This window comes from Neovison vison, chromosome 7 (assembly GCF_020171115.1).
Source record: "Neovison vison isolate M4711 chromosome 7, ASM_NN_V1, whole genome shotgun sequence".
NCBI lineage: Eukaryota > Metazoa > Chordata > Mammalia > Carnivora > Mustelidae > Neogale > Neogale vison.
In genome coordinates, this window is record NC_058097.1 from 17,007,484 (window position 1) to 17,034,592 (window position 27,109).

At 47.8% G+C, this 27,109-nt stretch overlaps 1 protein-coding gene across 1 annotated transcript in view; it reads right to left on the reverse strand.

The window, feature by feature from the left end:
• Positions 1-18,773, reverse strand: part of CDH1 (cadherin 1) — an 85,415-nt gene extending 66,642 nt beyond the window's left edge. Inside the window, exons 1-2 of the mRNA XM_044255854.1 lie at positions 18,613-18,773; positions 17,599-17,713 (exon numbers count right to left, since the gene is read on the reverse strand). Coding sequence (XP_044111789.1) covers positions 17,599-17,713; positions 18,613-18,660 — 163 coding nt within the window. The 5' untranslated portion in view covers positions 18,661-18,773. The remainder of the gene's footprint in view (positions 1-17,598; positions 17,714-18,612) is intronic.
• Between the last annotated feature and the right edge of the window lie 8,336 nt (positions 18,774-27,109).

Consider the following 27,109-nt stretch of genomic DNA (forward strand, 5'->3'; position numbering starts at 1 on the left):
AAATTCTTTATTAAAAAAAAGAAGAAGCAGGGCACCTGGGGTGGCTCAGTGGATTAAAGCCTCTGCCTTTGGCTCAGGTCATGATCCCAGGGTCCTGGGATCTAGGCCCACATCGGGCTCTCTGCTCAGCGGGGAGCCTGCTTCCTCCTCTCTCTCTGCCTGCCTTTCTGCCTACTTGTGATTTCTATCTGTCAAATAAATAAATAAAATCTTAAAAAAAAAAAAAAGAAGAAGAAGAAGAAGAAGCAAATAGTAAGTTGGCAGGGATGGGGGGGGATGCAAAACTTTTTAAATGTCCCATGACTGTTTAATAAAAGAAAGGCCAGAGGGATCCTATCTAAGGATCCCTAAGGATCCTACCACTGCTTACTGAGTGCCAACTACATTCCAGATGCCATGCTGGGGACACTTCATGGGGCATGGAGACTGCTGGAACAGAGAACCTGGGGGATCCCAACCTAAGAAGAGGTTGGGGGGCAATGTCCTGACTATCGCCTTGAGGGCAGAAAGTCAGAGAAGGCTTCCTGGAGGCAGCACCAACTGAGCTGGCCCTCAGAGATGAGTGCGAGAGGCAGAAAGCTCAGGGAAGTGCTGCTGGTGGAAGGGACAGAGTCCGGCTACTCTGCAGATGGACCAGAAGCACCATTAGAAATATGAATCCCGGGGCGCCTGGGTGGCTCAGTGGGTTAAGCTGCTGCCTTTGGCTCGGGTCATGATCTCGGGGTCCTGGGATCGAGTCCCGCATTGGGCTCTCTGCTCAGCAGGGAGCCTGCTTCCCTCTCTCTCTCTCTCTGCCTGCCTCTCCATCTACTTGTGATTTCTCTCTGTCAAATAAATAAATAAAATCTTAAAAAAAAAAAAAAGAAATGTGAATCCCTGGGCCTTACCCTGGACCAAGGTCTTGAAACTGAGCAGTCATGGGCCAGGGTACAAGCTTCTGACCACCAACGTAATACTCACCCACTGAACAGCCTTTCATCAAATAACTACTTACTGAGTATTTGCACTACCTGGAATGGAGAAGGGAAGAGGCAAAGCAAGAAGACAGGAACCGGTGGGGGGGTCTGCACTGAAGGGGTGGAGAGGAGCCAGGAGTTAAAAACAAAGTCCTCACAAGGCCTTCCCCTGGGACATTCCCCTCTGCCCTTCCATCACCCTCTCCACGTTGGTCACTCAAATCCAGGCGCACTGGCCTTCGTCTCTTCCACTCCACTTCAAGGCCTGATCTAGACCACCCTTCCCCACACTGCCCAGTCCTTCACCTCTCTTGGATCTTCGCTTGAATGTCCCTCTTCAGTGAGGCTTTTCTCAAACCACCCCAACTGCTTCCCAGCAAATACTTACTCAGATTCACTTTTCTTAAACATCTGTTGCCACCTCAACACCCTAAATGCTTTACATGTTTATTATGTTTACTGCCTGTTCCCACCAATATCGGAGACTACAAACTCCACCTGGGTGATCTGTACCTGGCTGGTTCTCTGCTGCATCATCCCCAGTCCTGGAACAGTGCTTGCCACACAATAGCTCTTAATCATTATTTACTGAATGAATGAATGAATGAATGAGGAAATGAATGAATAATGCACAAACGGACAGACAGGATGGGAGGTGCTGTCTGCTGAGATGAGCCCCTGGAAGAAGCAAGGCGGTGGAGAAGGGAGTGGACTTTGGATAAGCATTCAAGTGGGGGGAGGCTGGGTGAACGCCCCGGACCTGATACTCCAGGCCAGACCACGCTGGCCTCTCTCCCAGGGCCATGTGGATGGTATAGTTCTTTCCTGGTTCTCTGTGGCCCACTCCACACTGCTCCAGCAGAGTCCAGGAATGACTCGGTCAACCAGCCCCAGGGCAGGCAAAGAGAGGAGAACCTGCTGCTCCTGTTCTCCGAGCTCACCTGGTCTTTGCCAGCACGGCCCCACCCAGCCAGCCAGCCAACGGCAGCCGCATTACTGTCCTTCTATGGTCCTGTTAGGCCCCATCAGCCGGAAAGGCCAGGCCCGATTTGCCAAGGGGCTGTTTCCTCACAGCCCCCCACCCTTACAGTGCCACTCCAAGAGCTGGGAGAGGAGTTTCATCTCAGCTCTCTGAGACACCAAATATCCCCTCTGTCATGTTTGTAGCCCCCCCCCTCACCGAATCTGCATGGGAGGATCCCTCCCCACTGACCTTGGCTAAGGGTACCACTCTCTCAGCCAACAGGCTCCTCTCCACCCTCCTGCTCACATGCCACCCAACACCCCAGGCCCAGCTCCACTGGACTCCCCCCGCACCCCCAAGAAGCTCTGCCAGCAGCTCCAGCCCACACAGGTCTTACCCCACCTGGATTCTGAATGTGCCTATTGTCTGAAAACCTGGCGTCTCAGCATTTTCTGATGCTCCTGGACAGCTTACCAAAAACCCCACAGGACAAGAGAATCCTTGTGACGAACAGATCACACAGTAGGCCCTCAAGCACCGTACTGAGGGAACTGAGGGAACATGATCGGCTTCTAGGTTGCTAAAAATACCTTCCTCAGGTTAAAGAGAAGGGCGTGGGGCGGGGAGGGGCGTAGAGTTCAGCCACAGATGGGTAAAATTTTCCAGGACATATTTAAAAAGGATGAGCAGGAGAGGATTACCTTTTGCAGGACAATTCGTTTTTCCATTTATGGAAAAACTCTAAAAGGGGGAAAAAAAAAATAGGGACACACATGTTCTGTAAGCGTTTAGAAAAATATCTGGGTTAGGGTACACACCCAATCGCGAACAGCAGCCACCTGAGAAGGGGAGAGAACTCTGAGATGTTTAAATTTTCTATCACAGATTCTTCAGGTTTTCCTTGTAGAATGTAAGCTTTATAGTAGGGAATTTAGAACATGTCCAAGAGTCGAGGAAACAGTGCGATGAGCCCCACAGGTCCAAAACACAGCACCAACAATACCCAACTCGTGATTTCACGTATACCCCAACCCCCAACTCCTTACCCATCCCAGATGCCTCCTTCCATCTGTAAATAAATCCTTGTCAACCACTGGAGGATGAAGACTGCTCCCCACCTCAAAAAAATGATCCCTAGGCACAATTACTGTTAAGGTTTTTTAAAAACAAAATACTTTCCGTTGGATCCTGATTCAGAGGAAGATCAAGGAAGCTGTGGGCCCGTTCACACAGTTAACAGGTTTAAAACCTCTCCCCGCCCCCCCCACCAAGTGATTAAGAAGAAACTTTAAGTAGAAGTTTAGAAAAGGAAAATATAATCATTAGCCTAAGCAGCTCTGAAATGGTGGCTTGCAAACTTGTCGGTTTGCCGCACTTGACGGTTCAGATTTAAAAGGGAGCTCAAGGGCAAGGGCAACACCCCCTTTCATTCTGGGCTTCCAAGGGGGAGGGGATCTTGAAGTTTCATTTACCCCAAGGGCTCAAGCTAGTCAAGGCTTTTGAAGGCTGCAGTGGGTGGACCTTGAGTCTCCTTTTTAGGCCAAAGTGAAGAATCTGGAATGCAGATATTCCCAGAAACCGGAATGAGTACTGGTAGGGTTAAAAGCTGGCCAGGCAGAGAGGTGTGCCTCTAGCTCTGTGATCCTGGGCTGGTCAGTAACCTCTAGAGGCTTCCGTTTCGCTATCTGAAAATGGGACTGCCATACCACCTACCTCGATGGTTAGTATGGGGATTAAAAAATGAGATCTCCTTTTAAAAGGAGATTAAAAAATGAGTTCAAGAGCTGAACTCCATCAATACATGGGTGCAAGGATTATTAGGGTATAATATTACTTTCTGACACTACCAGCTGTGTAACTCTGGCCCATTCAAATAACCTTACAGAACCAGCCGATTCACATATAAACTAAGAAACTAGATGATTCCTGGGGCACATGGCTGGCTCAGTCGGTTAAGCGTCTGCCTTCAGCTCTGGTCAGGATCCTAGGGTCCTGGGATGGAGCCCCAGGTTGGGCTTCTTGCTCAGCAGGGAACCTGCTTCTCCCCTCTCCCAACCCCCACCTTGAGCTCTCTCACACACACTCTTTCTCTCTCAAAGAAATAAAATCTTTAAAAAAATAAGTAAAGCAGAAACATCTAATAATAAAAACTCAGCACTTCAAAGCTTTTGTTAGAGGCCAGCCACTGAAAACGCTTCAGACATGCTAACTCACAGCATTCTCTGTCAACCCTGGGAGGCGGGAAATACAATTTTATCCCCTTTTTAGAGGTGAGAGCACTGGGGCACAGAAAGGTAGAGCAACCTGCCCAAGGTCATAGGGCAAGTAAGACATGAGTCAGAATCCGAACCCAGACAATCCTGCTTCTCCTCCTGCCCTCCCCAGATCATCTTTACTTCCCCCCGCCCCCCGCCCAGGGGGCTCAAGGAAGACTCTTTCCTTCACTTCACAGGATAAAAGAGAAATAAATGCTCAAGATTAAAGTCACAACCTTGACATCAAATCTCTGTTGAAACCGGGAGCGCAACCTCACACCTGGTAAGTGAAGTTGGGTTTCCTTGGTTGAACCACCCCCCAGGTATTTAATTCCCGAAGTTTCTAAGCACTCCCGAGGTTCAGGTGAGAGGATTAGCAGAAAGGAGGAAGAAAAGAAAAAAAAAAAAAAAAAAGGGTGAGAAATTCTAACTAGATTCTAAAGTCCAAAGAAAAATCAGCACAATTTACATGAAAGTTTCCAAATCAAAGACTCTAATGACAAGCTCTGAAACAGCCATCTGCAAGGCACGCGAGAGCGTTTCTTTATCAAGGCAGACTGAAGTCAGAAGGCACAGGAAGTACACCCACAAATTCTAATTTCTCCAGAAAGATTAAGTCATTACAAGCCCAGGAGCCAAGGTGGTAATGAAATTGGTCACGTGAACTTTACCAAGCAGCTGTGGAGCCCTGTCATTTCTGCAAAACCTCGGGTCCCTGCTTGCTACGAGGAGAAAGACCTACGGGCCAGTATCCTGGGAGTTATGACTAAGAGCGGGCACCACAAGTACCTGCTCCTAGGAGGATGAGGTCACAGATTCCAGCGGCTCCTGATAACCTCACCAGGAGAGGTGGCCTGGCCGGTGATTCAGGGCTCCACCCCACCTGGCAAGAAGCAGCCAGGCTATTGTGCCAGGGCTGACTCAAGAGGTGACGTTTTCTACACAAAACGCACTTTTCCCACAAATAACCTGGTCCTCTTGTTCCCTTTTCAAACACTCCTACACAACCAGGATGAAGAATTTGCGGGGGAGTTAGTTTGCGGCCTTTGAACGTCCCCATACTTCGTTCTGACTAAGCAGGTCTTGGGACACTGATATACCTGTGACCACCCCACCCCCAACACCCAATGTGCCCAAGAGTCATGATGCCTTTAGGACAATTTCATCCCCCTGCATGAGGTTAAGAGAACCAGATTTCAAGCCCTATTCCCCTTGGGCAACACACCAAGTGCGGGTGGCATGGAAAGCACATTAGATCCTGGTTTAAATCTGATACCTTTTAAAGGAGATGTAGTGACAATTAGCTCTTGGGACTATTCCTCCAGAAAAATACCTGCCCAGTGATTAGCACCCCCCAACTTTTTTTTTCCTCTGAGGTGTAGCTGACATACAATATATTCTTCTCAGATGTACAACATAGTGAGTTACATTTAAACACTTATTACAGAGAGATCACCAGATAAATCTAGCTACCATGTGTCACCATATAAAGTTGTAAGCTACTATTAACTGTATTCCCTATGCTGTACAGTGTATCCTATGTCTTATTTTAATAACTGAAGTCTGTACCTTTTAAGAGAATAGTCTTTTCTTTTTAACAGACTAGTCTTTAAACTACATCAATATGGACTTTTAAAATAATACGGGAAGCCCTGCTCCATCAAAGACCTAGTCCAGGGGTGCCTGGGTGGCTCAATGGGTTAAAGCCTCTGCCTTCAGCTCAAGTCATGATCCCAGGGTCCTGGGATGGAGCCCCGAATCAGGCTCTCGGCTCTGCGGGGAGCCCGTTTCCTCCTCTCTCTCTTTCTCTGCCTGCCTCTCTGCCTACTTGTGATCTCTCAGTCAAATAAATAAATCGGGGGGGGGGAGACCTAGTCCAATCTAACACCTCTTGAGCACACACTTCAAGTCTTCACATAAATGTGGTTTAGTGAGGATTCTCCCAGAACCCTCCACTCCGACACTTTTAGTTCTATCCCCTTTCCTCCTGTGTTGTTCTCCTTCCACAGACCACCATGCTGTCTCCTCCTGTCTCCTCTGACTAGAAGAGAAGTTACACAAGAGCAAGGATTTGGGGGTTTTGTCCTGCTATATCCTCAGTGCCCAGCTAAGCACAGTACTATTGCTGGCAAGTGCCCAACAAAAATTTGTTTGGTGCTCAGACAGATGACCGCCATCTGGAAGGACTTCTCTTCCCCCTTCAGAGCAGGAATTACCTACCCAACCTCCACACTTGGTCAATCACAGTCTGGTTAGTTGCCTTGTCTTGCTGTAAAGAGCACAGGCTTTGCTGTGCTTTGGAGTCCAAAAGCCACCGGAACACCCAGCCACAGAACACCCAGCCAGGCTCTCCCCTGTCATGTCTGCTGGACCTGCACTAGCTTATCCTCTCAGAGCTGCAACAGTCACTTCTCACGGGTTGTGGAGGCTTAAAGGAGACAGACAGCACATGGAGATCTGGACACAGAGTAAGTACCTGTCAGTGCAATGTTCTGTATGAGATCAGAGGATGAAACAGTAATGATTTTTTTGGTAAGTATATCTCAAATACTGCATGGGACATAGTAATAAAAAATTTAAACCACTATTTCTCTGAAATTCAAATATAACTGGGCATCCTGTACTTTTATTTGCTAGCCCTGGCAACTCTACAAATTAGGTTGCTACCCTCCTGAAGACAGGGTGATGAATCTTATATAATGATTTCTAACATTCTCTCTGACAAATAAATAAGTGAAGTATTTTAAAAGGTTTTACATACTTATAAATAAATATATTTGGGAGAGAGCAAACAAGAGAGTGTGAGAGAACTCTCTTGCTGGGGGTCAGAAGAGGGGGAAGCAGGCTCCCCTGAACAGGGAGCCATTCCCAGGACCCCGGGATCATGACCTGTGCCAAAGGCAGATGCTTCACTGACTGAGCCACCCAGGTGCCCCACCTTCTCAACATTTACTGATTCGATGGATTTTGTAGTTGTGAGATTTGTATCTTGGCCATGAGCTAATTAAGATGCCTTGAATTTCTGTACTGAGAGTTTTTTTTCTTTTGCATTTCACAAGTTCCTCCCAGGTTTCTGTGCATTGCCAAGAACCAGAAGAATGGATACCAGGCCTTTAACAATTAATGGCCCTGAAGGATGCTGCAGATACCCAGGAAGAAGGTGTTGGGTGCATCTGGGAGTCTCGCTCAAGGAAGGTGTTACCCAGACAATAGGAAACGGAACAGATGGCTCTGCTAGGCTCAGATCTCTGTTTAGATTTTGATCTGGTGCTTCCTTACACCCAGAAGTGTGGGGCAGAAATGGCTCCTCTGACCTTTAGACTCTAGATTGCAAGCTGTTTTGTGACAAGACAATTAGGTAAGGTTACACTGGGGGTGTGCAGGGCTCAGAGCAGCAGGGGAGTGCCAAGCAGAGACACAAGCCCTGTGACTATCCCCTCCTCATGTCCTTCTATGGCTCATACTGACCAAGTTCTAGCTTTTCTTGAAAAACAAAAGCACCCCAGAATAGTTTGTTTTTGTTTTTTTAAATTAACATATACTGTATTCTTTGCCTCAGGGGTACAGGTCAGTGAATCATCAGGCTTACACACTTCACAGCACTCACCATAGCACATACCCTCCCCAATATCCATAACCCAGCCACCCTATCCCTCCATGACCCTAGAATTGTTTCCAAATACAAAAAATATGTATAGTTCTATATATACACTCTGAAACCTCTTTTACTCGTTCAGCAAACACTGAGTACCTATTATGCGCCCGGCACTGTTCTAGATCCAATAAAGCCCGAAACTAAAACATGAAATTCCCTGGCCTCCAGGAGCTTCTATTCTACTGGGAGGAGAGAGAAAATGGACAGAAGAAATAACTTGAAATACACAGCACGTTAGATGATGAAAAGTGCTCCAGAGGAGAATAAAGCGAAGGAAGAGGAAGGGGAGTGCTCGAAGGGGTAACTATCTCAAATAGTTTCACGGGCTTCAAGGGGGTGACATGTGAACAAAAACTTGGATCTAGGGGTGCCTGGGTGGCTCAGTGGGTTAAAGCCTCTGCCTTCAGCTCAGGTCATGATCTCAGGGTCCTGGGATCGAGCACTGCATCAGGCTCTCTGCTCAGCAGGGAGCCTGCTTCCTCCTCTCTCTCTGCCTGCCTCTCTGTCTACTTGTGATCTCTGTCAGATAAATAAACAAAATCTTAAAAAAAAAAAACACTTGGATCTAAATGAGTGAGCCATGAGTGTCTGTCAATAGAGCAAACAACTCTTGATCTTGGGGTCATGAGTTCAGGCCCCACGTTGGGCATAGAGCTTGCTTAAAAGTAAGTAAAATGAGGGGCCCCTGAGTGGCTCAGTGGGTCGAGCCTCTGCCTTCAACTCAGGTCATGATCTCAGGGTCCTGGGATCGAACCCCGCATCGGGCTCTCTGCTCAGCGGGGAGCCGGCTTCCTCCCCTCTCTCTGCCTGCATCTGTCTGCTTGTGATCTCTCTGTCAAATAAATAAATAAAATCTTAAAAAAAAATAATAAGTAAAATGAGCGAGCCAATGTGAATATCAGAGAAGAGTATTATAGACATCAATAATGTCAAAGGCCTTGAGGTGCAAGTGTGCCTGGTGCGTTCTAGGTACAGTCAAGAAGAAATGATGGTAAGGGGTGGGGGAAGTGCTGGGAGTGGGGGGACATCATGAAAGTTTTGTACATCACAGAAAGGACTTCGATTTACATTCTGTGTGAAATGGGGAGCCACTAGTGGATTTTGATTTTTAACTTTAAGATTTTTTTTATTTGCTGGAGAGTGAGCAAGCAAGAAAGCACAAGGAGGGGGAATGGGAGACAAAACACGCAGAGGGAGAAGCAGGCTCCCCAAGGAGCAGGGAGCCAGAAGAGGGACTCTGATCGAAAGGCAGCCACTTAAGCAACTGAGTCATCCAGGCATCCCTAACTTATTTTTTTGATTGAAGTATAATTTGCATATATTTTATTAGTTTCAGGTGTGCAACATACTATTCCCTATTTCTATTAACTTAAAATTTTAAAAACCCTTCACTCTTGGTGACTGGATGAAGACTGTTGGGGGAGAGGCAGAGGACACAGGGAGACCAGAAAGGAAGCTGTGGCATTAACCTAGATGAACACACTCTTAAAACTTCTTTTGGGAAAACTCTTCTGGGAACAGAAAAGGTGTATGAGTATGTCTGAATGCCAAACCACAGAAACAGGTGTTTTCCCTAGCCTTCAACTTGCCTAGGTACCATAAATCTGAAAGACTTTCGGCTTATTACAAGCTCTCCTAATTACAAAGCCCACTAATTATTATCTAGGCCTTGGCCAATTATCTCACAGGGTCCTGGGCTGGCCACTGTTTATGATTTTGCTCAGGGTGAACAGGTTCAACCCTTCCAGACAGGCTCCATTAGATCCCCGCAGTAACACCTGAGCTCACAGGATCCAGGCCCAGATCTCCCTCACACCCTGAAAAAAGTCCCAGTTGGAACCTTGGTAAAATTAGGACGCTTTCTCTCCCAACCCCTCAATCTGAATGCCAACTGAATTCCATTTTCAGAGACCCAGAAAGTTGAAGACACACAGAAAGGAAAAGAAGTGCACTTCAGCTAGCATTTATTTGGAAGGGGAGGAAAAGGGAAGCAGGATGGAAATTACCCACATGTGAAAGCCAAGTGCCCCTTCAAAAGCAAAAGCAGCTGAAATCCAGCATCACAGTTAAAATTAGTGAGATCAGGAAGGTGTAAAGACACCTCTTCCAAGGGGAGAGGGAATTCCTTACCCTCAGAAAGGTGACTTGGATTCCACTGGAGATGCAGCTGGGCAACAAGGCATAGGAGGGGCATGATGAGAGTGTGGGTTTTGAATGATAAAAGTATAAGACCGTTGCCCCACCTCCGCCACCTCCTGGGTCAGGGTGATAAGACTTTTTTACTGTCGACCACATATGTATTAAATATATATATATGTATGTATATGTGTGTGTGTGTGTGTGTATGTATTTTTAACCAAGTGAATGATTTGTCTACTGCAAGAATAGAAAAGTAGGGGGAATAGAAAGAGAAAACCCAGGGCACCTGGCTGGCTCAGGGGGTGGATCATGCAACTCTTGATCTCAGGGTCGTGAGTTCAAGCCCCACATTGGGCACAGAGATTACTTAAAAAACAAACGAACAGGGGCGCCTGGGTGGCTCAGTGGGTTAAGCCTCTGCCTTCGGCTCAGGTCATGATCCCAGGGTCCTGGGCTCAAGCCCCACATCCGGCTCTCCGATCTGCGGGGAGCCTGCTTCCTCCTCTGTCTCTCTCTGCCTGCCTCTCTGCCTACTTATGATCTCTGTCTGTCAAATAAATAAATAAAATCTTTAAAAAAACAAACAAACAAAACGAAAAGAGAAAACTCTCTGTTAACTGCAGACTAAAGTCCAAGGCCTTGGGATAGTCTGGCTGCAGCCTACATAGGCAGTTGCATCCTGGGGTCCTCTCCTGCCAGCCACCTGTCCAAGAAAGCACAGCTCCAGCCTGGCTCCTTTATGCCCCGCCATGCCTTTGAGCACCCCAGTCCCATTTCCTGGACAGTCTGTTCACCTTCTCTGTCTGGCTGAAACCCTCTCACTCACCAAAGTGATTGCTGAACACTTCCCCACCACACAGCCCTTCTCAGAAGGTAGAAGGTACTCGAATTACCCTCTGCAGGGGTCTCAGAGATTTTTGCAATTTCCCTGAGAGCAAGAACTGGGTCTTAAGTCAGTACCCCTAACACTGGCTACACAGTGGGGAGGGGTGTGTGTACTGGCTACTTCCCTGGGTCCCCCATTCCTATCCCATCGGCCCTTTTCTACACCCACAGAGCAGTCCTTTGCCAGCACGGCAGAAGGACCAGCCTTATCCCTTCTGGATAGACGGTGCCCTTGAATCCCTGGCCTTATTTAAGCTGGACAGTCAGATGTTCAGACCCTGGCTGACACCAGGTATCTACTCATTCAACATTTCTGACCTAGCTACTTGGTTGTCAAGGGCAATGAACCTGGTGGCGGCAGCAGACACCTGGGGAGCTTTAAAAAAAAAATGCCAGGGGCGCCTGGGTGGCTCAGTGGGTTAAGCCGCTGCCTTCGGCTCAGGTCATGATCTCAGGGTCCTGGGATCGAGTCCCGCATCGAGTTCTCTGCTCGGCAGGGAGCCTGCTTCCGTCTCTCTCTCTCTGCCTGCCTCTCCATCTACTTGTGATTTCTCTCTGTCAAATCAATAAATAAAATCTTTAAAAAAAAAAAAATGCCATATCCAGAACCCCACTCTCAGAGACTATAGCTCAGTGAATGGGCAGGAGGGCAAATCTGCATCTTTGAGGTGGTCCAGGTGATTCAATACTTAGCCATGCAGGCGAGCCATACTCTCAGGGGCCGGGCAGAGCATTTCTGGCAATGGGGAAACAGTATCCTCAAAGTACATGTATTATGAAATAATTTTATTTTTTAAAGATTTAAAGTAAGCCACAACACGGGGCTCAAACTTCCAACCTGATATCAAGAATCACATGATCCGGGCGCCTGGGTGGCTCAGTGGGTTAAAGCCTCCGCCTTTGGCTCAGGTCGTGATCTTGGGGTCCTGGGATCGAGCCCCGCATCGGGCTCTCTGCTCAGCGGGGAGCTTGCTTCCTCCTCTCTCTCTGCCTGCCTCTCTGCCTACTTGTGATCTCTCTCTGTCAAATAAATAAATAAAATATTTAAAAAAAAAAAAAAAAAGAATCACATGATCTACAAACTGGGCCAGCCAGGTGCCCCATGAAATAAATTTTGAATCGAAGGGGTGTCTGGGTGGCTCAGTTAATAGTCTGCTTTTGGCTAAGGATGTGTCCTGGGGGGCCTGGAATTGAGCCCCATGTCACTGGGCTCCCTGCTCAGCCAGGAGTCTGCTGCTTCTCCCTTTCACTCTGCCCCTCCCCCAATGCTCTCTCAAATAAATGAGGGGGAAAAAAAAAAAAGAAGCTGACGATTTCAAGGTCATTTTGATCTTCCCATCCCAGCTGCTCCTTGCCCCACTCCTCCCACTCCGACTGCAAACAATAGTCATGAGCAGGTCCACAGGCAGCCCCACCCAGGTACACTGCACAGCGGCAAGCAAGAAAATGCCACAGAACTGCCTTTCCTAGCAAAGGGCATTCTGGTCTAGTCACTGTTTGCAGACCAGTGTTTGCTTTAATGCAGAGCAGGGAGAGTGAGGAAACTGGTTTGGCTGGTTTACTGGGTGGGAAGAACAGAGGGAAAAGTTTGAACTGAAGGTAAAACACACAGCAGAGACTCCAACAGAAGGCACCAAACACTCCAAGGGCTTCAATATTTAATATTCATTGAGCACCTGGTACTATTGTGCCCATTTTATAGATGAGGAAATGAAGGCTTCTTTAGAGGGTAAAGTCATTGGTCAACATCTCAGCCGGCAAGGGGCATTCCCTAGGTTTCAATCTAGGCAGTCTGACTCAAGAACCTTCTAAATGATGGAAATGTGCCTGGGGCGTGGCGGGGGAGAGAGGAGGACTGGAGGTAGATTAAAGGAAGGAAAGGAAAGAGGAAATGTGCAAAAGAGAGTGGCTAAAGCCCTCCCAGCGGTAGCAAGCATGAGCTGAGGTGTATGAAAAGTAAACTTAAATTAGTAAGAGAGAGACAGGAAGAAAGGCTACCAGGAGAGTTTCTTTTAAATGACCAAAGATGACAAACACTTCAAAACGAATGCCCTTCCCCTTTCAGATTCAGGTTTGAGGGCTCCTGCCTCTGTGCTCTGCCTCTCAGATGGAAGCACTCCGATAGAAGCACTTTATGAGGTAGTCCAGCTTCCAGAACCACTAAAAGGGCGAGCAACCCTCACACGAGTCTTAGAAATTTCACAGACTCACCTCTAACCAGTCCATTTGGATCAACATCTAGGGCTGGCCTGAGGCCAAAGATTTTTAAGAGGTGGAAAAAAAATAAGAAAATGTATTTATTAATTCACTCATTTGTTTAAGATATGTGCGTGCCTACTCTGTCCCTAAGAAATATGAGGCACCATCTAATGAATCTTTGTTTCTTTGTATCATCTCACCTGCTTTATGTTCAGCCCACATCTGCTTATTCATTACTGCAACCCCCGAGTCTAGCCCAGGGCTTACACTTACTTGTTGCCTAGCCAAATACACAAACATACACATTTAAGTCTCACAACAAACCACTAAGTATTATTGCCCCCCCCCTTCACAGGGGGAAAACAGAGGTTCATTAAAGTGATCTACCCAAGGTCACACAGCTAGAAGCTGAAAGGCAAACCTGGATCTTCCTTTTTTAAGATTTATTTACTAGAGAGACAGAGAACAAGTGGGGGAAAGGGCAGAGGAACAAGCAGACTTTCAGCTAAGCATGGAGCCAGGCTAGATCCCACCCCTGGGATCATGACCTCAGCCTGAAGTCAGACACTTAACCCACTGAGCCATCCAGGCGCTCCACACCTGGATCTTTCATGTGCTTACTCAAACTATCCTGACCAGCCAAACAGACTTCATTCCCCTCCTTGAAAGCCCAAAGCCCTGAAAGGAGATGGGAGTTGAGGCAGAGTGGAAACCCAGAAAGCCTGAATGGTGACAGGTGCCTCTCGGGGATTTAGGGTTTTGGCAGCTTCTGGGAGATGTGAGAGCGGACTGCTGCAGCGTCTGGCTTATCTGGGGCTACGCTTGGAAGGGAATGTGTAACAGACACCAAGGTGAGCATTTCGGAAGAAAAGACTCACCCAATATAAAGCCCCAGACAGCGAACAAGGGATTTCCATAATCACGGGGCAGAGGCAGGGCGCCCCACAGGGGTGGGGGAGCAGCAGGCAGACTTCCTTACATAGGAAGTATGTACGGAAGCCTCCCCTTCTCACAGACACAAAGGCAAGAACAGGAGGAGGCAGCTCTCCTTCCTCGGTGAGCTCAGCACCAAGCCTTATCACCGATGTGAGTAATGGGGAAGTGAGTCTGAGGGGCGGGAGAGAAGGGATCTGATGATGTAAAGGAGATCCCAAAGCAGGTTTCTGTATTTGTATTTTTTTTTTAAGCCCAGTTGTATTAGAAGGTTTGCACACTGTTTCTACCACCTTTCAGCACATCTTTGAGAAACGGGAAATGGATGTATTTAATCCACACACTTGGGTGCTTGCGAGCTAGGTCAATCCATCAAGCAGCCAGAGCCCAAACACAAAACATAAACCCTGTTTGCCCAAAAACAGGTGGTAGAGGAAGCAAAGCAAGGAAGTCATCGGTCTGAACATCTGCAGGCTTCCCCCTCCCCTACCCGACCCGACCCATGCCTCCATCAAACTAAGGGCACTATGATGGTACTTCTCAGATCCCATACTGTCTAACGGCCCAGTTTGTGCTAGGAAAAAGAAAATCAGAAATTCTAGAGAACTGGGTTATAGTTGTTGGTTTTTTCAAATACTCTCCATTCTAGAACCTGGAGAGAAACCAAGGAAATAAACATAAGGCTGAGACTATAGGGTCAATCATCTCACAGAGCACAACAATCACCCCAGCGAACCACCCCAGAGTCCCCGGAGTTTGGTTCAACTCTATCTGTGACACTCTATGGCCACTGGTGGACAAAAAGGAACAGGTTCCTTATTTTCAAACTCCCATGAAGCAAAGTGTTTGTGGAGCCAATGTTTAAACCTGGTGCTAATGTCACATCCCTCCATTTCCTTGGACACTCCAAAGACTGAGACCACCACCTTCCTTAGGTGCCTTTTTAAAATCACAAAGCCGGGACGCCTGGATGGCTCAGTTGGTTAAGCAGCCGCCTTCAGCTCAGGTCCCGATCCCAGCGTCCTGGGATCAAGTCCCCCATCAGGCTCCTTGCTCAGCAGGGAGCCTGCTTCTCCCTCTGTCTACCACTCTGTCTGCCTGTGCTCACTCTCTCTGACAAATAAATAAATAAAATCTTAAAAAAAAAATAAAATCACAAAGCCTTACATACGCCTGGGTGGCTCAGTGGGCTAAAGCATCTGCCTTAGGCTCAGATCATGATCCCAGGGTCCTAGGATCAAGCCCTGCATCAGGCTCTCTGCTCAGCAGGGAGCCTGCTTCCCTTCCTGCCTCTTTGCCTACTTGTGATCTGTCAAATAAATAAATAAAATCTTTTTAAAAAATAAAATAAAAATAAAATCACAAAGCCAGTTCTCTGAGGTTGCACATTGATTTTACCAGAAGGGCACTCCTATCCTGAGCTAACTGGGTCATTCTACACAGGACTGGTAGGAAAGCCCAGAACAGGGAAATGTCAGAAAATCTGTTGAGTGGGGTGGGTCCTGGATAGAAAGAAACTGGAACCAGCCACCCTACGGAGGAGCTAGCAGAGGCGGCCTCTCCCACCAAGATGGCCAGCTGCTGACTCCCTGCACTTCTTATGGAGTCTGACCCATCTCCATCAGCACTACCTCCTCTCCTCCGGGTCCTGCCACATCAACATCTCTGCTCTCTCAGGCACACAGAGAAGATGACATCTACTTCACAATGGACACTACTTCCCCAAATGCCATCTTTCTCTCTCTCTCTTTTTTTTTCCCCCCAGATTATTGAGCAGGTAATAGAACAGAAGACCAGCTGCGCATCTCTGAGCAGATTACTTAACTGCCCAGTTTCCTAACCTGCAAAATTGACCAAATAACGGTGCCTACCCTGCCCCAGAGTTTGGTTCAAAAGGAATAGGTGCCGTTCTTAATAATAATAATGGCAGGGGTGCCTGGGTGGTTCAGTCGGTTAGGCATCTGCCTTTGGCTTGGGTCGTGAACCCGAGGTCCTGGGATTGAGCCCTGCATCTGGCTGCCTGGTTAGTGGGAAGCCTGCTACTTCCTCCCCCACTCCCCTTGCTTATGTTCCCTCTCTTGCTGGGTCTCTGTCAAATAAATAAATAAAATCTTTAATAATAATGGTAATTTTTGTATTACGTAGTAATGTTAGTGGGACAGACCAAGACCCTTTGTCAGAGGGAAAGGCGGGGTGCAGGAGCAGTGAAAGCCAGATTAACCCACATCTGGAGCTACCAAATGTCCTGAGGTACTGCAAAACAAAGTGACCAGCTCTTGTCTTGGACATCCCCACAGAGAGAAGCACTGGAGTGTGCTAACCCCTGCCTCAATCTTCAAGGCTGGGTCAACTGCCTCCTCCAAGAAGCCAGTCCTACCCACTGGCAGCCATCAAAACATCCCACGCCACCCACATTCTTTGGCACCTAAATGCCCACGTCCCACAGTGCCCTCTTAAGTGGGTCCTGGGACATTCTCCATCATCTGCTGGAATGTGACATGCCAACAGTCTGGAGTGTCCCTCTATCTCTTCAATTCATTCCTGGTTGCCCTCAACAGGGGTGGGCAGAATGTCAACCATCAGCTAATGGCGGACCCACTGCAAAACCACACAAACACTTCCTTTCTGACTCAATAGAGAGCTCCACACAACACCAACAGGACCCAGAAAAGCAAATATGTTTAATCAATGAAACTGCAGTTTCTGTTTAAAAAAATGCCGCCCACTCTTGGAACAACTTCCAAAATTCAAACAATCTTCACACAACAGCATGACTGCTGCTGTTTTCACGTGACCAAAGACTGGAAGAAGAAATGCAGTGAATTTCCTTTGGGAATCGTGGGTGATTTCTCACTTTAACAAGTTTTATAGTTACAATACTTGCCCCATCAACTAAAATCAAGAGGAAGGAGAACTCGTTTGGTAGCAAAGAAGCATCTGGGAAGTTAGTGAAACCAGAAGAGAAACCAGGCTTCCCTTGCTCTCTCACTCCTGCGGAACAGTGAAGTGAAATAAAGCAAACCCTATAAACCTGATTATCACGGTGATACCGCCCAGAAATACATTGTGCGCTTTTTCATTCCCGGAATCAGAGCTATCTGGCTTTAAAAAACAAAAAAACAAAAAAACATTATTCCTTAGGGGAATGGTACCTGTATCGAAATTTTTCACCTCTTTGGGCAAATGCCAGAACCTAATAACCAGGACAGGGCACCTCGTAACTGAGATGGTGCAGAATGGGGCCTTGGAGTCAATTCAAATTCCTGCTCTCTGACCTTGGGCAAGTGGACTCCACCCTCTGAGCCTCTATTTCCTTATCTGCAAAGGGGAATTACTAAGCCCTCACCACCCTCCATCACACCAGGTTTCTGCAGTCTCAAACGACAGACTGTCTCACAGGAAAGGCCTCTAAACGCCCCCTCCCCAACATCCCCATACAAGGGTAGCTCTCTCACCCACAGTGCTCAACCATGGCTCAAGTTGAGATCCCTACATCTGTGTCAACTCCAAAGGGGTATCTTTTGAACCAGGTAAAAGGGGCTTTGCCCAGGGTCGTGGGAGTACAATTTCCCAGACCCTTGCCACTCCCACCACACCCGGTTCAGGACTTACCTCTGCCCAGGACTCGGCCTCTCTCTAAATGTCGCCGGGGCACTGTGAACGTGTAACTGTCAGAGCCAAAGCCAGGACGACAGGGCCCTGGCTCCTGACAGAGCCACGATGAGACCTAAGTAGGGAAAAGGTATGAAACCACGGTGACCTGGGCGCGGCGGCGGAAGGGGGGGTCCCCTCCTGCCCACACCGAAACCAACTGCGCGCCTCCCCTCCCTCGCTCCCACCGTCGGCATTGTGGGAGGGAGCCACCCTCACCCCCAACCCCCAGGGCAAGTAGCCTCGCCAAACCCCTTCATTCCGAAACCTGCTGCCGCCAAGCCCCCAGGTACTCCCGGGAGAGGGGGCTGCTCTGTCAGCTGCTCCCCACCAGGTGCCCCTTTCCTTCCCGTCTTCTTTTTCATTTCACTGGAGGCATCTTTACCCTTCCCCACTTCACTTTCCACATACCGGGAACGCCCCCACTCCCTAAGTCTACCTCCTCACAAGGAGGGGCTCTTCAACACCTTTTGAGCCTTTTATTATCCCAGTGGCGCCTCCAAACCTGTTTACAGTCTTTTCTTTGCACGGCAGGTGCCTTTATTTCTATTGATTTCCCTTCCCTTACCACAGGGGTCGTCCCCACTCCTCCTGCGTCCCCTCGACTTGCACTGGGACTCCCGCTTTTCCGTATCCCGACGCCCCACGTCCCTCCACCGCCCGCCGCCAGCGCGGACTGCGGCCAGCCCGGGGGTCCCCCGAGTCCGCAGCGAGGGTCGCCCCCGCCCCCCACGCCTCGAGTATTTGCGGGAGGGAGTGGGCAAAGTCGCGCTCGCTCTCCACCCGCTCCCACTCCCACCTCCGTGGAGCCCAAGAGCGCGGCGCAGCCTCCAGGCCGTTCTCGAAACTAAACTTTCTTGGAAGAGGAGGGGGCGGCAGGAGAAAGGAAGGGCCGACGACAGAGAGAATGGGGGCCGGGAAGCGTGGCGTGGGGGCCGGAAGGCGTCCCCCGCCCAGCCAGGGGACGCGACGTACCTGGAGCAGCAGCAGGAGCGCGGAGACGCTGGGGTACCGAGGGCCCATGGCGGGCCGAGCAGCGGTCGGGTCCTGCGGAGCTTGGCGGGGCGAGAGTGCGGCAGGACTTCCGCGAACTCACAGGTGCTCGGCAGCTCCCGGCGCGGACGAGCCGGGTTGCGACGCGGCCTCCAGGTGAGCCTGGAAGGCACCGCCCCCGGCACCGCTGATTGGCTGAGGCTGCACCTGCCGCCCACGGCCAATGAGCGGCGGGGCTTAGCCTCGGCTTCCTCCGCGGATTCGGGGGTGGTCGGCTTCCACCCGCTTCAAGCCGCTGCCGCCCACTGACCCGCTACCCGCACTTGCTAGAATCAGGATGTGGGATAGAGGTTCCATCATCCCTGTCACCTCCAAGTTCCCGCCCAGCTTCCTGGTGCCTCACAAACACCTGGGGACAGAAAGGAATTTACTCTTTATCTAGTTTTGGCCTTTTTTTTTTTTTTTTTTTTTTTGAGTAGACTCTGCTCTCAACGCGGGGCTTGAACTTGTGACCCTGAAATCCAGTCACTCCTACAGACTGAGCCATCCAGGCGCCGCGTTAGCTCTGCCTTTTCTTTCTTTCTTTTCTTTTCTTCTTTCTTTTTTTTTTTTTTTTTTTTTTTTTTTTGACAGATTGAAGAAGGGGAAGGGCAGGGAGAGGGAGAAGCAGGGTCTCTGCTAAGCAAGCAAGGAGCCGGATATAGGCAGGAGCCCAGGGTCCTGGGATCATGACCTGAGCCTAAGGGAGACGCTAGATCGACTGAACCACCGAGGCACACCCCCACACACACACTTTTTTTTTTTTAAAAGAGTTATTTATTTTATTTTTTAAAGATTTTATTTATTTATTTGACAGAGAGAAATCACAAGTAGACAGAGAGGCAGGCAGAGAGAGAGAGGGGGAAGCAGGCTCCCTGCTGAGCAGAGAGCCCGATGCGGGACTCGATCCCAGGACCCTGAGATCATGACCTGAGCCGAAGGCAGCAGCTTAACCCACTGAGCCACCCAGGCGCCCCAAGAGTTATTTATTTTAGAAAGAAAGATCAAGAGCAGGGTGGAGGGGCAGAAGGAGGGGAGGAGAGTCCCAAGCAGGCTCTGAGCTAAGCACCGAGGCGGGACTGATCTCATGATCCTGAGATCAGCACCTGAGCGGAAACCAAGAGTCGTTTGCTTAGGTGGAGTAGCTTAGGTAGCTTAATCGACTGAGCCACCCAGGGGCTCCTAGTTCTGTCGAAAATTTTTTTAACTCCAGGTCTCCATAGGTTGTGAGTGTGCAAATCAATCCACTGGGTGGGACCCACATTTCAAAAACCTCAATATCTCCATCTTCCAAATGGCATGCCAGGCTCTATGTTAAACATTTAACATTGACCCTCTCCTTTAATCTTATCTCAAAACAACCCAAGAGCTGTTGTTATTCCCGTTTGATAGGCCAGTAACTGACCCATAAAGAATTGGAGACCAGTAGGAGGTGGTGGAGGACTGGAACCCACCCCCTCTCATTCCAGGACCCTTCTTGCTATTAGCTTCACCTCATGTAGACCCCAGACCATCTTGCAGCTGGAGTGGTAGTTTCCTTTTTCTTTTTTCTTTTTTCTTTTTTTTTAAAGATTTTATTTATTTATTTGACAGATCACAAGTAGGCAGAGAGACAGGCAGAGAGAGCGAAGGGGGAAGCAGACTACCCGGGGAGCAGAGAGCCTGATGCCGGGCTTGATCTCAGCACCCTGAGATCACCATCTGAGCCGAAGGCAGAGCCTTAATCCACGGAGCCACCCAGGCGCCCCTCCTTTTTTTTTTAATTTTATTTATTTGTTTGACAGAGAGAGACACAGTGAGAGCGGAAACACAAGCAGGGGGAGTGGGAGAGGGAGAAGCAGACCCCCCCTCCACCAGGAGAGAGCCCCATGTCTGTGGGATCATGACCTGAGCCAAGGCATATGCTTAACGACTGAGACACCCAAGCGCCCCTGGAGCGGTAGTTTTCAATCTTCGATGTTATCCTGGAAAAAACCTTTTAAAGATCATCCAAACCTGTTATCTGCAAGTAAGTTTCAATGTCCCATAGCAAGTCAGTATCAAAGCCAAGACTGGAGCCTAATTCCCTGATCCCCAAATTGGGGCTCAACACCACTATTGTCTCCACTGCCTTCTCTAGAGAATTCTGTCCTTAGGTAAATAATTTTAGAGTAAAAAAAAAGATTAGACATGCAGATGTTTGATCAGAGAGCTTCTGTGTCTGACTGCCAGAGGCCAGCCTCCTCTGCCTGGTTTGGCTATCCCGACATCGAAACTATGTTTCCCTCACCCCCCAAGCATGTTCAGAACTACTAAACACTGTGGAGTAAACTGCTCACCAGCTGCATGACCTTGGGCAGCTAGGGGCTCTTATCTGTGTAAATGGGTCAATGGGAACTATGCAAGAAAATGACTAAACAGAATACTTGGCACCTGGTAGTGCCCGCTCAGTAAATGTTTGGTGTGTTGGTTGTTCTTTGGAAAGAGCACTCCCTTTCCCTCTTCCTTACTGGGAGGGCCATTTTTAGCATACTTCACTAAATATTCACTAAAGGTGAATCTGGGCTCACTGAGGCTACTTTCTTAACCCAGAGGAGGGGTATTGTTGCAAACCAAGAGAGTGTTTTGAATCAGCCCAGCCATCCTGCCCCACATGTCCCCTCAGTTTTAAATGGGTTTCCCCACCTGTCCCCTCAGTTTTAATGGGTTTCTGAGTACACGCCCAGGCCATTTGGATTTCTGCATTTTGGCTCTCTCTGCCTCTTAACCCACCAGGAGGCTCACAGGGAAAGGGCTCCAGTATTTCCTCTCCCACTGAGGCTCCTGCCCGACTGTGCATTAAACAAGATAATGGAAATACAGAAAGAGGCGTTTCCCCCATGGGGCAGCTGGTCCGTTTATTTTTTTTCTCCCAGTTATGTAAAAATACATATTTTATACCATTGCTCAGCCCAGGGAGCCTTTAGGGCTTTGCTTTTCTCCACCCAGCAAGCCCTGGCCTTGTAACTCTGAAGCAGCTCTCATCGACTCTTCCATTACACTCTGATAATTCAATAAAAAGGATTTTAGAAAACAATTAGGGGCAGTGAAGACAGTCAGCATGATGCTCTCTTCAGACTTCTCAGCAAGTCCTTCAAGTTCCAGAAACAGTCGTGAAGGGCTGCCGGCTCTCAACGGTCGGGAGTGAGGAGGGAACACCCAGGAGGTTGGAGGTAGAGCACGGAGTGACTATGGCTTGGTGAATTGCCTCAGTTTCCTCTTCTGTCAAAAAAGGTTTCCTTTGGGGCTCCTCCGTGGCACAGTCAGTTGGGCATCTGACTCTTGGTTTCAGCTCAGGTCATGACCTCAGATCACACCACGCATCTGGCTCCACGCTCGGCGGTCTGCTTGTGACCATCTCTCCAGCTTTCTCCTGGCCTTCCCTAACCCTAAAATAAATAAATAAATCTATTTTTTTAAAAAAAGGATTCTTTGGGGCAACTGGGTGGCTCAGTTGGTTAAGCATCTGCCTTCTGCTCTGGTCATGATCCCAGGGTCCTGGGATTGAGCCCCCGCATCGGGCTCCTTACTCACTGGGGAGCCTGCTTCTCCCTCTCCCTCTGCTGCTCTGCCTGCTTGTGCTCTCTCGCTCTGTCAAATAAATAAATAAAATCTTAAAAAAAAAAAAAAGATTGTGAGAATCAAAGGAACTGATACATTGGGCTATGCTGCTGGTGCCCTTTAACCTCAAGTTGATGGAGGCGTCACATTATCCTCTAACTGGGGAGGGGGTAGCAAGTGTCTTGATCCTTTCCAGTCTCAGTTTCCTCTTCCATATAAAATGGGGATGCTGGGCGCCTGGGTGGCTTAGTGGGATAAAGCCTCTGCCTTTGGCTCAGGTAGTGATCCCAGGGTCCTGGGATCGAGCCCCGTGTCAGGCTCTCTGCTCAGCGGGGAGCCTGCTTCCCTTCCGCTCTTTCTGCCTGCCTCTCTGCCTACCTGTGATCTCTGTCAAATAAATAAATAAAATCTTTTAAAAATAATAATAATAATAAATAATATAAAAATAAATAATATAAAAATAAATATTATAAATAATAATAAATAAATAATAATAAAATAAAATGGGGATGCTGATAGCACTTAATTCACAAGATTCTTGTGAGCACTGCATAAAGTCAGCCCTTAGCACTCTCGGCTCAATACATCCTCTTCCCAAACTTTGAGCCGCTATGAAGCCTCCCCACCGCCACCATTAAAACCTCATAGGCTACTCTCTGACACCGTCTGGTTAATCTTTTCAACCTTCCCAAGGGTCATTTGCATTTTAAAGAGGGCTCTAGGGTGTGCTTCTTTCAAATGAATGAGAATTTAGGAGCTAGTAAGCTCGGCCCAGGGTTCTTGGAGGGGGGCCTGTGGAGGAGCCGGCTTCTGGTAGTTCCAAGAACCCCAGAGATCATCGGCAATCATGTCTGCGCAGGTCCACCGCATTCATTAACTTCTCAACTGAGGGGAAGAAGAGTCACAGTCTTGGCGTTAGATCTCTCTGAGGGCCAGTCCAATGTTAACAGTACAATTTCAAGTATCTACAGCAAAAAGAAAGGTTGGCCAGGGACCTTGCTGGTGGATGACAGCCCCCACTGCTGATGCAAACCAAGCATCGGTCGCTGGGATGAGAATTCCAGGTTTCCTTATTACAGGGTGTGTCTCCGATGAACTTCCATTTCCTGGGTGTCCCGGCCCCAGGTCAGCCAGGAGGTTAATGATGACTCCTCTGGGTAGTCCTTTCCCTTTCATTTCCTGGCAATAGGGTGGCAATAGTGGTGCACAGACCAAGTGGGGTACCGCCTCTCTAAGCCTCTCTGAGAAGAGCTTAACCCCTACCTGGCTGGAAAAGCATCCCAGGGAAACTGAAATTGCCAGGGTCTGCAGCCAGATCAAGCTCCCAATGGTGTGGGGGAGAGGAGGCTCTGGACTAGCTGCTCCTAGGGGCTCCTGAAACCTCTGCTGGCCCGCATTGCCGGCCAGCACATAGGGGAGGGAGCTGGATATCCAGCTTCAGCTTCCTGTGAAAATAAGGGTAACTGAAAAAAAATAACGGTAACTGATATGGGAGCCACCCTGGCCCCTGCAGCTCTGCCCCTCATGTCTGCAAAAAAACGTTGTTCTTTCAAACACAAAGAAAACAGTACAGTGCGTACCATGTAGGGTAGAATGAAACACCACGTAGCTATCATCTAGCTTCAATAACTGTTTTTCGCTATTTTTTTTAACAGATTTTATTTGTTTATTTGACAGAGATCACAAGTAGGCAGAGAGGCAGGCAGAGAGAGAGAGAGGAGGAAGCAGGCTCCCCGCTAAGCAGAGAGCCGGATGCGGGGCTGGATCCCAGGACCCCAGGATCATGACCTGAACCAAAAGGCAGAGGCCTTAACCCACTGAGCCACCCAGGTGCCCCATTTTCACCATTTTTATAATTTTGTCATTTGTAAACTTTGTACTTGTACCAAATCTTGTCTCATCTTTTCACCCTTGCATTAAAAAAAAAAAAAAAGACTATTTTTTAGAGCAGTTTTATGTTCACAGCAGATTTGAGAGGAAGATACAGAGATTTCCCCAATACCCCCTGCCCCACCCCCATAGAGAGGCTCCCCCAGCATCCCCCACAAGAGTGGTACCTTTGTTACAGTTAGTGAACCTGCACTGACACTTCATAATCACCTGAAGTCTACGTTACAGTTCTGTGGGTTTGTACAAACGTCCAATGACACGTAACCATTATAGTGGCACAAAGTCATTGCACTGCCCCAAAAATCCTCTGTGCTCAAAACAAAACAAACAAACAAAATCCTCTGTGCTCTGCCAGCCTACTCATCCCTCCCTCCCTGCTAACTCCCCTCAACCACTGATCTTTTTCACTGTCTTGTAATTTTGCCTTTTCTAGAATGTCTGAGGCACAAGTCAGTCCCCCAGATACACCATTTTGGCATACTGAGTATTCTGAATTACTTAAGAAAGAGCCAATGCAAAAAAAGCCACTCTGACTCCCACTTTGTGTTCTATCTCCCATGTGAAATGTTCCCTCCTTGTACCAGGAAAGGGACATCCTTATGGGAGGACTCAGAGAATTCAAGGCCAGGGAAGCTTTTATAAAAAAAAACTGATCGGTTTTACTAATTTACTACCCCAGCCCAAATTCTGTTTAAAACCCCCTACTAATTGGCACTCTCAAACATAAATTTTCTTTATCCTGTCAATTCCTCGCACTGTATATGTCTTAACCTAAAATGTATAAAAGCTTGGGGTGCCTGGATGGCTCAGGCAGTTAAGTGGCTGACTCTTGATTTTTGGCTCAGGTCTTGATCTCAGTGTCTGAGATCAAGCCCTGAATTGGGCTCCAGGCTAAGAAGCATGGAACCTGCTTAAGATTCTGTCTCCCCTTCTCCCTCTGGCCCTCCCCACTGCTCACATACTCTCTGTAAAAGAAATACAATAAAATAAAAGAGGGACGCCTGGGTGACTCAGTCAGTTAAGCGTCTACCTTTGGATCAGGTCATGATCTCAGGGCCTTGAGATTGACATATAAATAAACAAAATCTTGGGACGCCTGGATGGCTCAGTTGGTTAAGCGGCTGCCTTCGGCTCAGGTCATGATCCCAGCATCCTAGGATCGAGTCCTGCATCGGGCTCCTTGCTCGGTAGGAAGCCTGCTTCTCCCTCTGCCTCTGCTGCCACTCTGCCTGCCTGTGCTCTCTGTCTCTCTCTCTCTCTCTCTCTCTCCCCCTCTGGCAAATAAATAAATAGAATCTTCAAAAAATAAATAAATAAATAGGGGCGCCTGGGTGGCTCAGTGGGTTAAAGCCCCTGCCTTCAACTCAGGTCATGATCCCAGGGTCCTGGGATTGAGCCCTGCATCAGGCTCTCTGCTCAGCAGGGAGCCTGCTTCCTTCCCCCCTTCTCTGCCTCCCTCTCTGCCTACTTGTGATCTGTCTATCAAATAAATAAATAAAACCTTTAAAAAAAAAACACAGTGGTGAGCACTGAGTAATGCATAGAGCTGTTGAATCACTATACTTCACAGCTGAAACCAATAAAATACTCCATGTTAATTATACTGGAATTAAAATTTAAAAATGTATAAAAGCTGCATTCCTTGATCATTTCTTTGGGTCTCTATTTTATAACTGAGCCTCCATGTACATGTAATTAAACTTTGCTTTTCCCTTGGCTTTTTTTTTTTAGGTTCTTTAAATTTTTTTTAAATTTATTTAAGCAATCTCCACACCAAACATGGGTCTTGAACTCACAACCGCAAAATCAAAAGTCACACCCCCTTCCAAATGAGCCATCCAGGGAATCGCTCCTTTCCTTCTGTTAATCAGACTCATGTCAATTTGATTCTTAAACCACCTAGAACCTTGAAGGATAGAGAAAAATACTCCCTCCCCAGCTGTTGGAATGATAAGGTCTATAGACTTTTCAGATTGGCTTTTTTATTAATAATATTCAATAAACAATACTATTAATATTAATACATATTTAATATTTTACTTTTAATAAATTATACTATTTTAAATTTATAGTTGTGGGAAGTTCTCAGAACCACACAGGAAATATTTTTGTCTAAAAAATTAAATCTGGGGTCCCCTGGGGGCGCATTTAAATTTATTTTTAAATTATTTAAATTATTTTAAAATATTTGAATTATTTTAAAATAATTTAAATAAATATTTCCCCCATGTCTTTTTGTGGCTTGATAGCTCATTTTTAGCATAATTTTTAACATAATTTTTTAGAATAATATTCTATTGTCTGTATGTACGCAATCTATTTATCCACTTACCCCTTTTTAAAATTTATTATTTTTTTAAGATACAAATCTTTTTTTTTTTTTTTAAAGATTTTTTCTTTATTTCTCTGACAGAGATCACAAGTAAGCAGAGAGGCAGGCAGAGAGAGAGGAGGAAGCAGGCTCCCTGCAGAGCAGACAGCCCGATGCGGGACTCGATCCCAGGACCCTGGGATCATGACCTGAGCAGAAGGCAGAGGCTTAACCCACTGAGCCACCCAGGCGCCCCACAAATCTTTTTTTTTTTTAAGATTAAAAATTAAAGATTTATCTATTTGATGGGGCATCTGGGTGGTTCAGTGGTTAAAGCCTCTGCCTTTGGCTCAGGTCATGATCTCAGGGTCCTGGAATAGAGTCCCGCATCGGGCTGTCTGCTCAGCGGGGAGCCTGCCTCCTCCTCCTCTTTCTCTCTCTCTGCCTACTTGTGATCTGTCTGTCAAATTAAAAAAAAAAAAAAGATTTATCTATTTGACAGAGAGAGACACAGTAAGAGGGAACACAAGCAGGGGGAGTGGGAGAGGGAGAAGCAGGCTGTGGGGCTGGATCCCCGGACCCTGGGATCATGACCTGAGCTGAAGGCAGACGCTTAACCGCCTGAGCCACCCAGGGGTCCCAAATAAATAAAATCTTTAA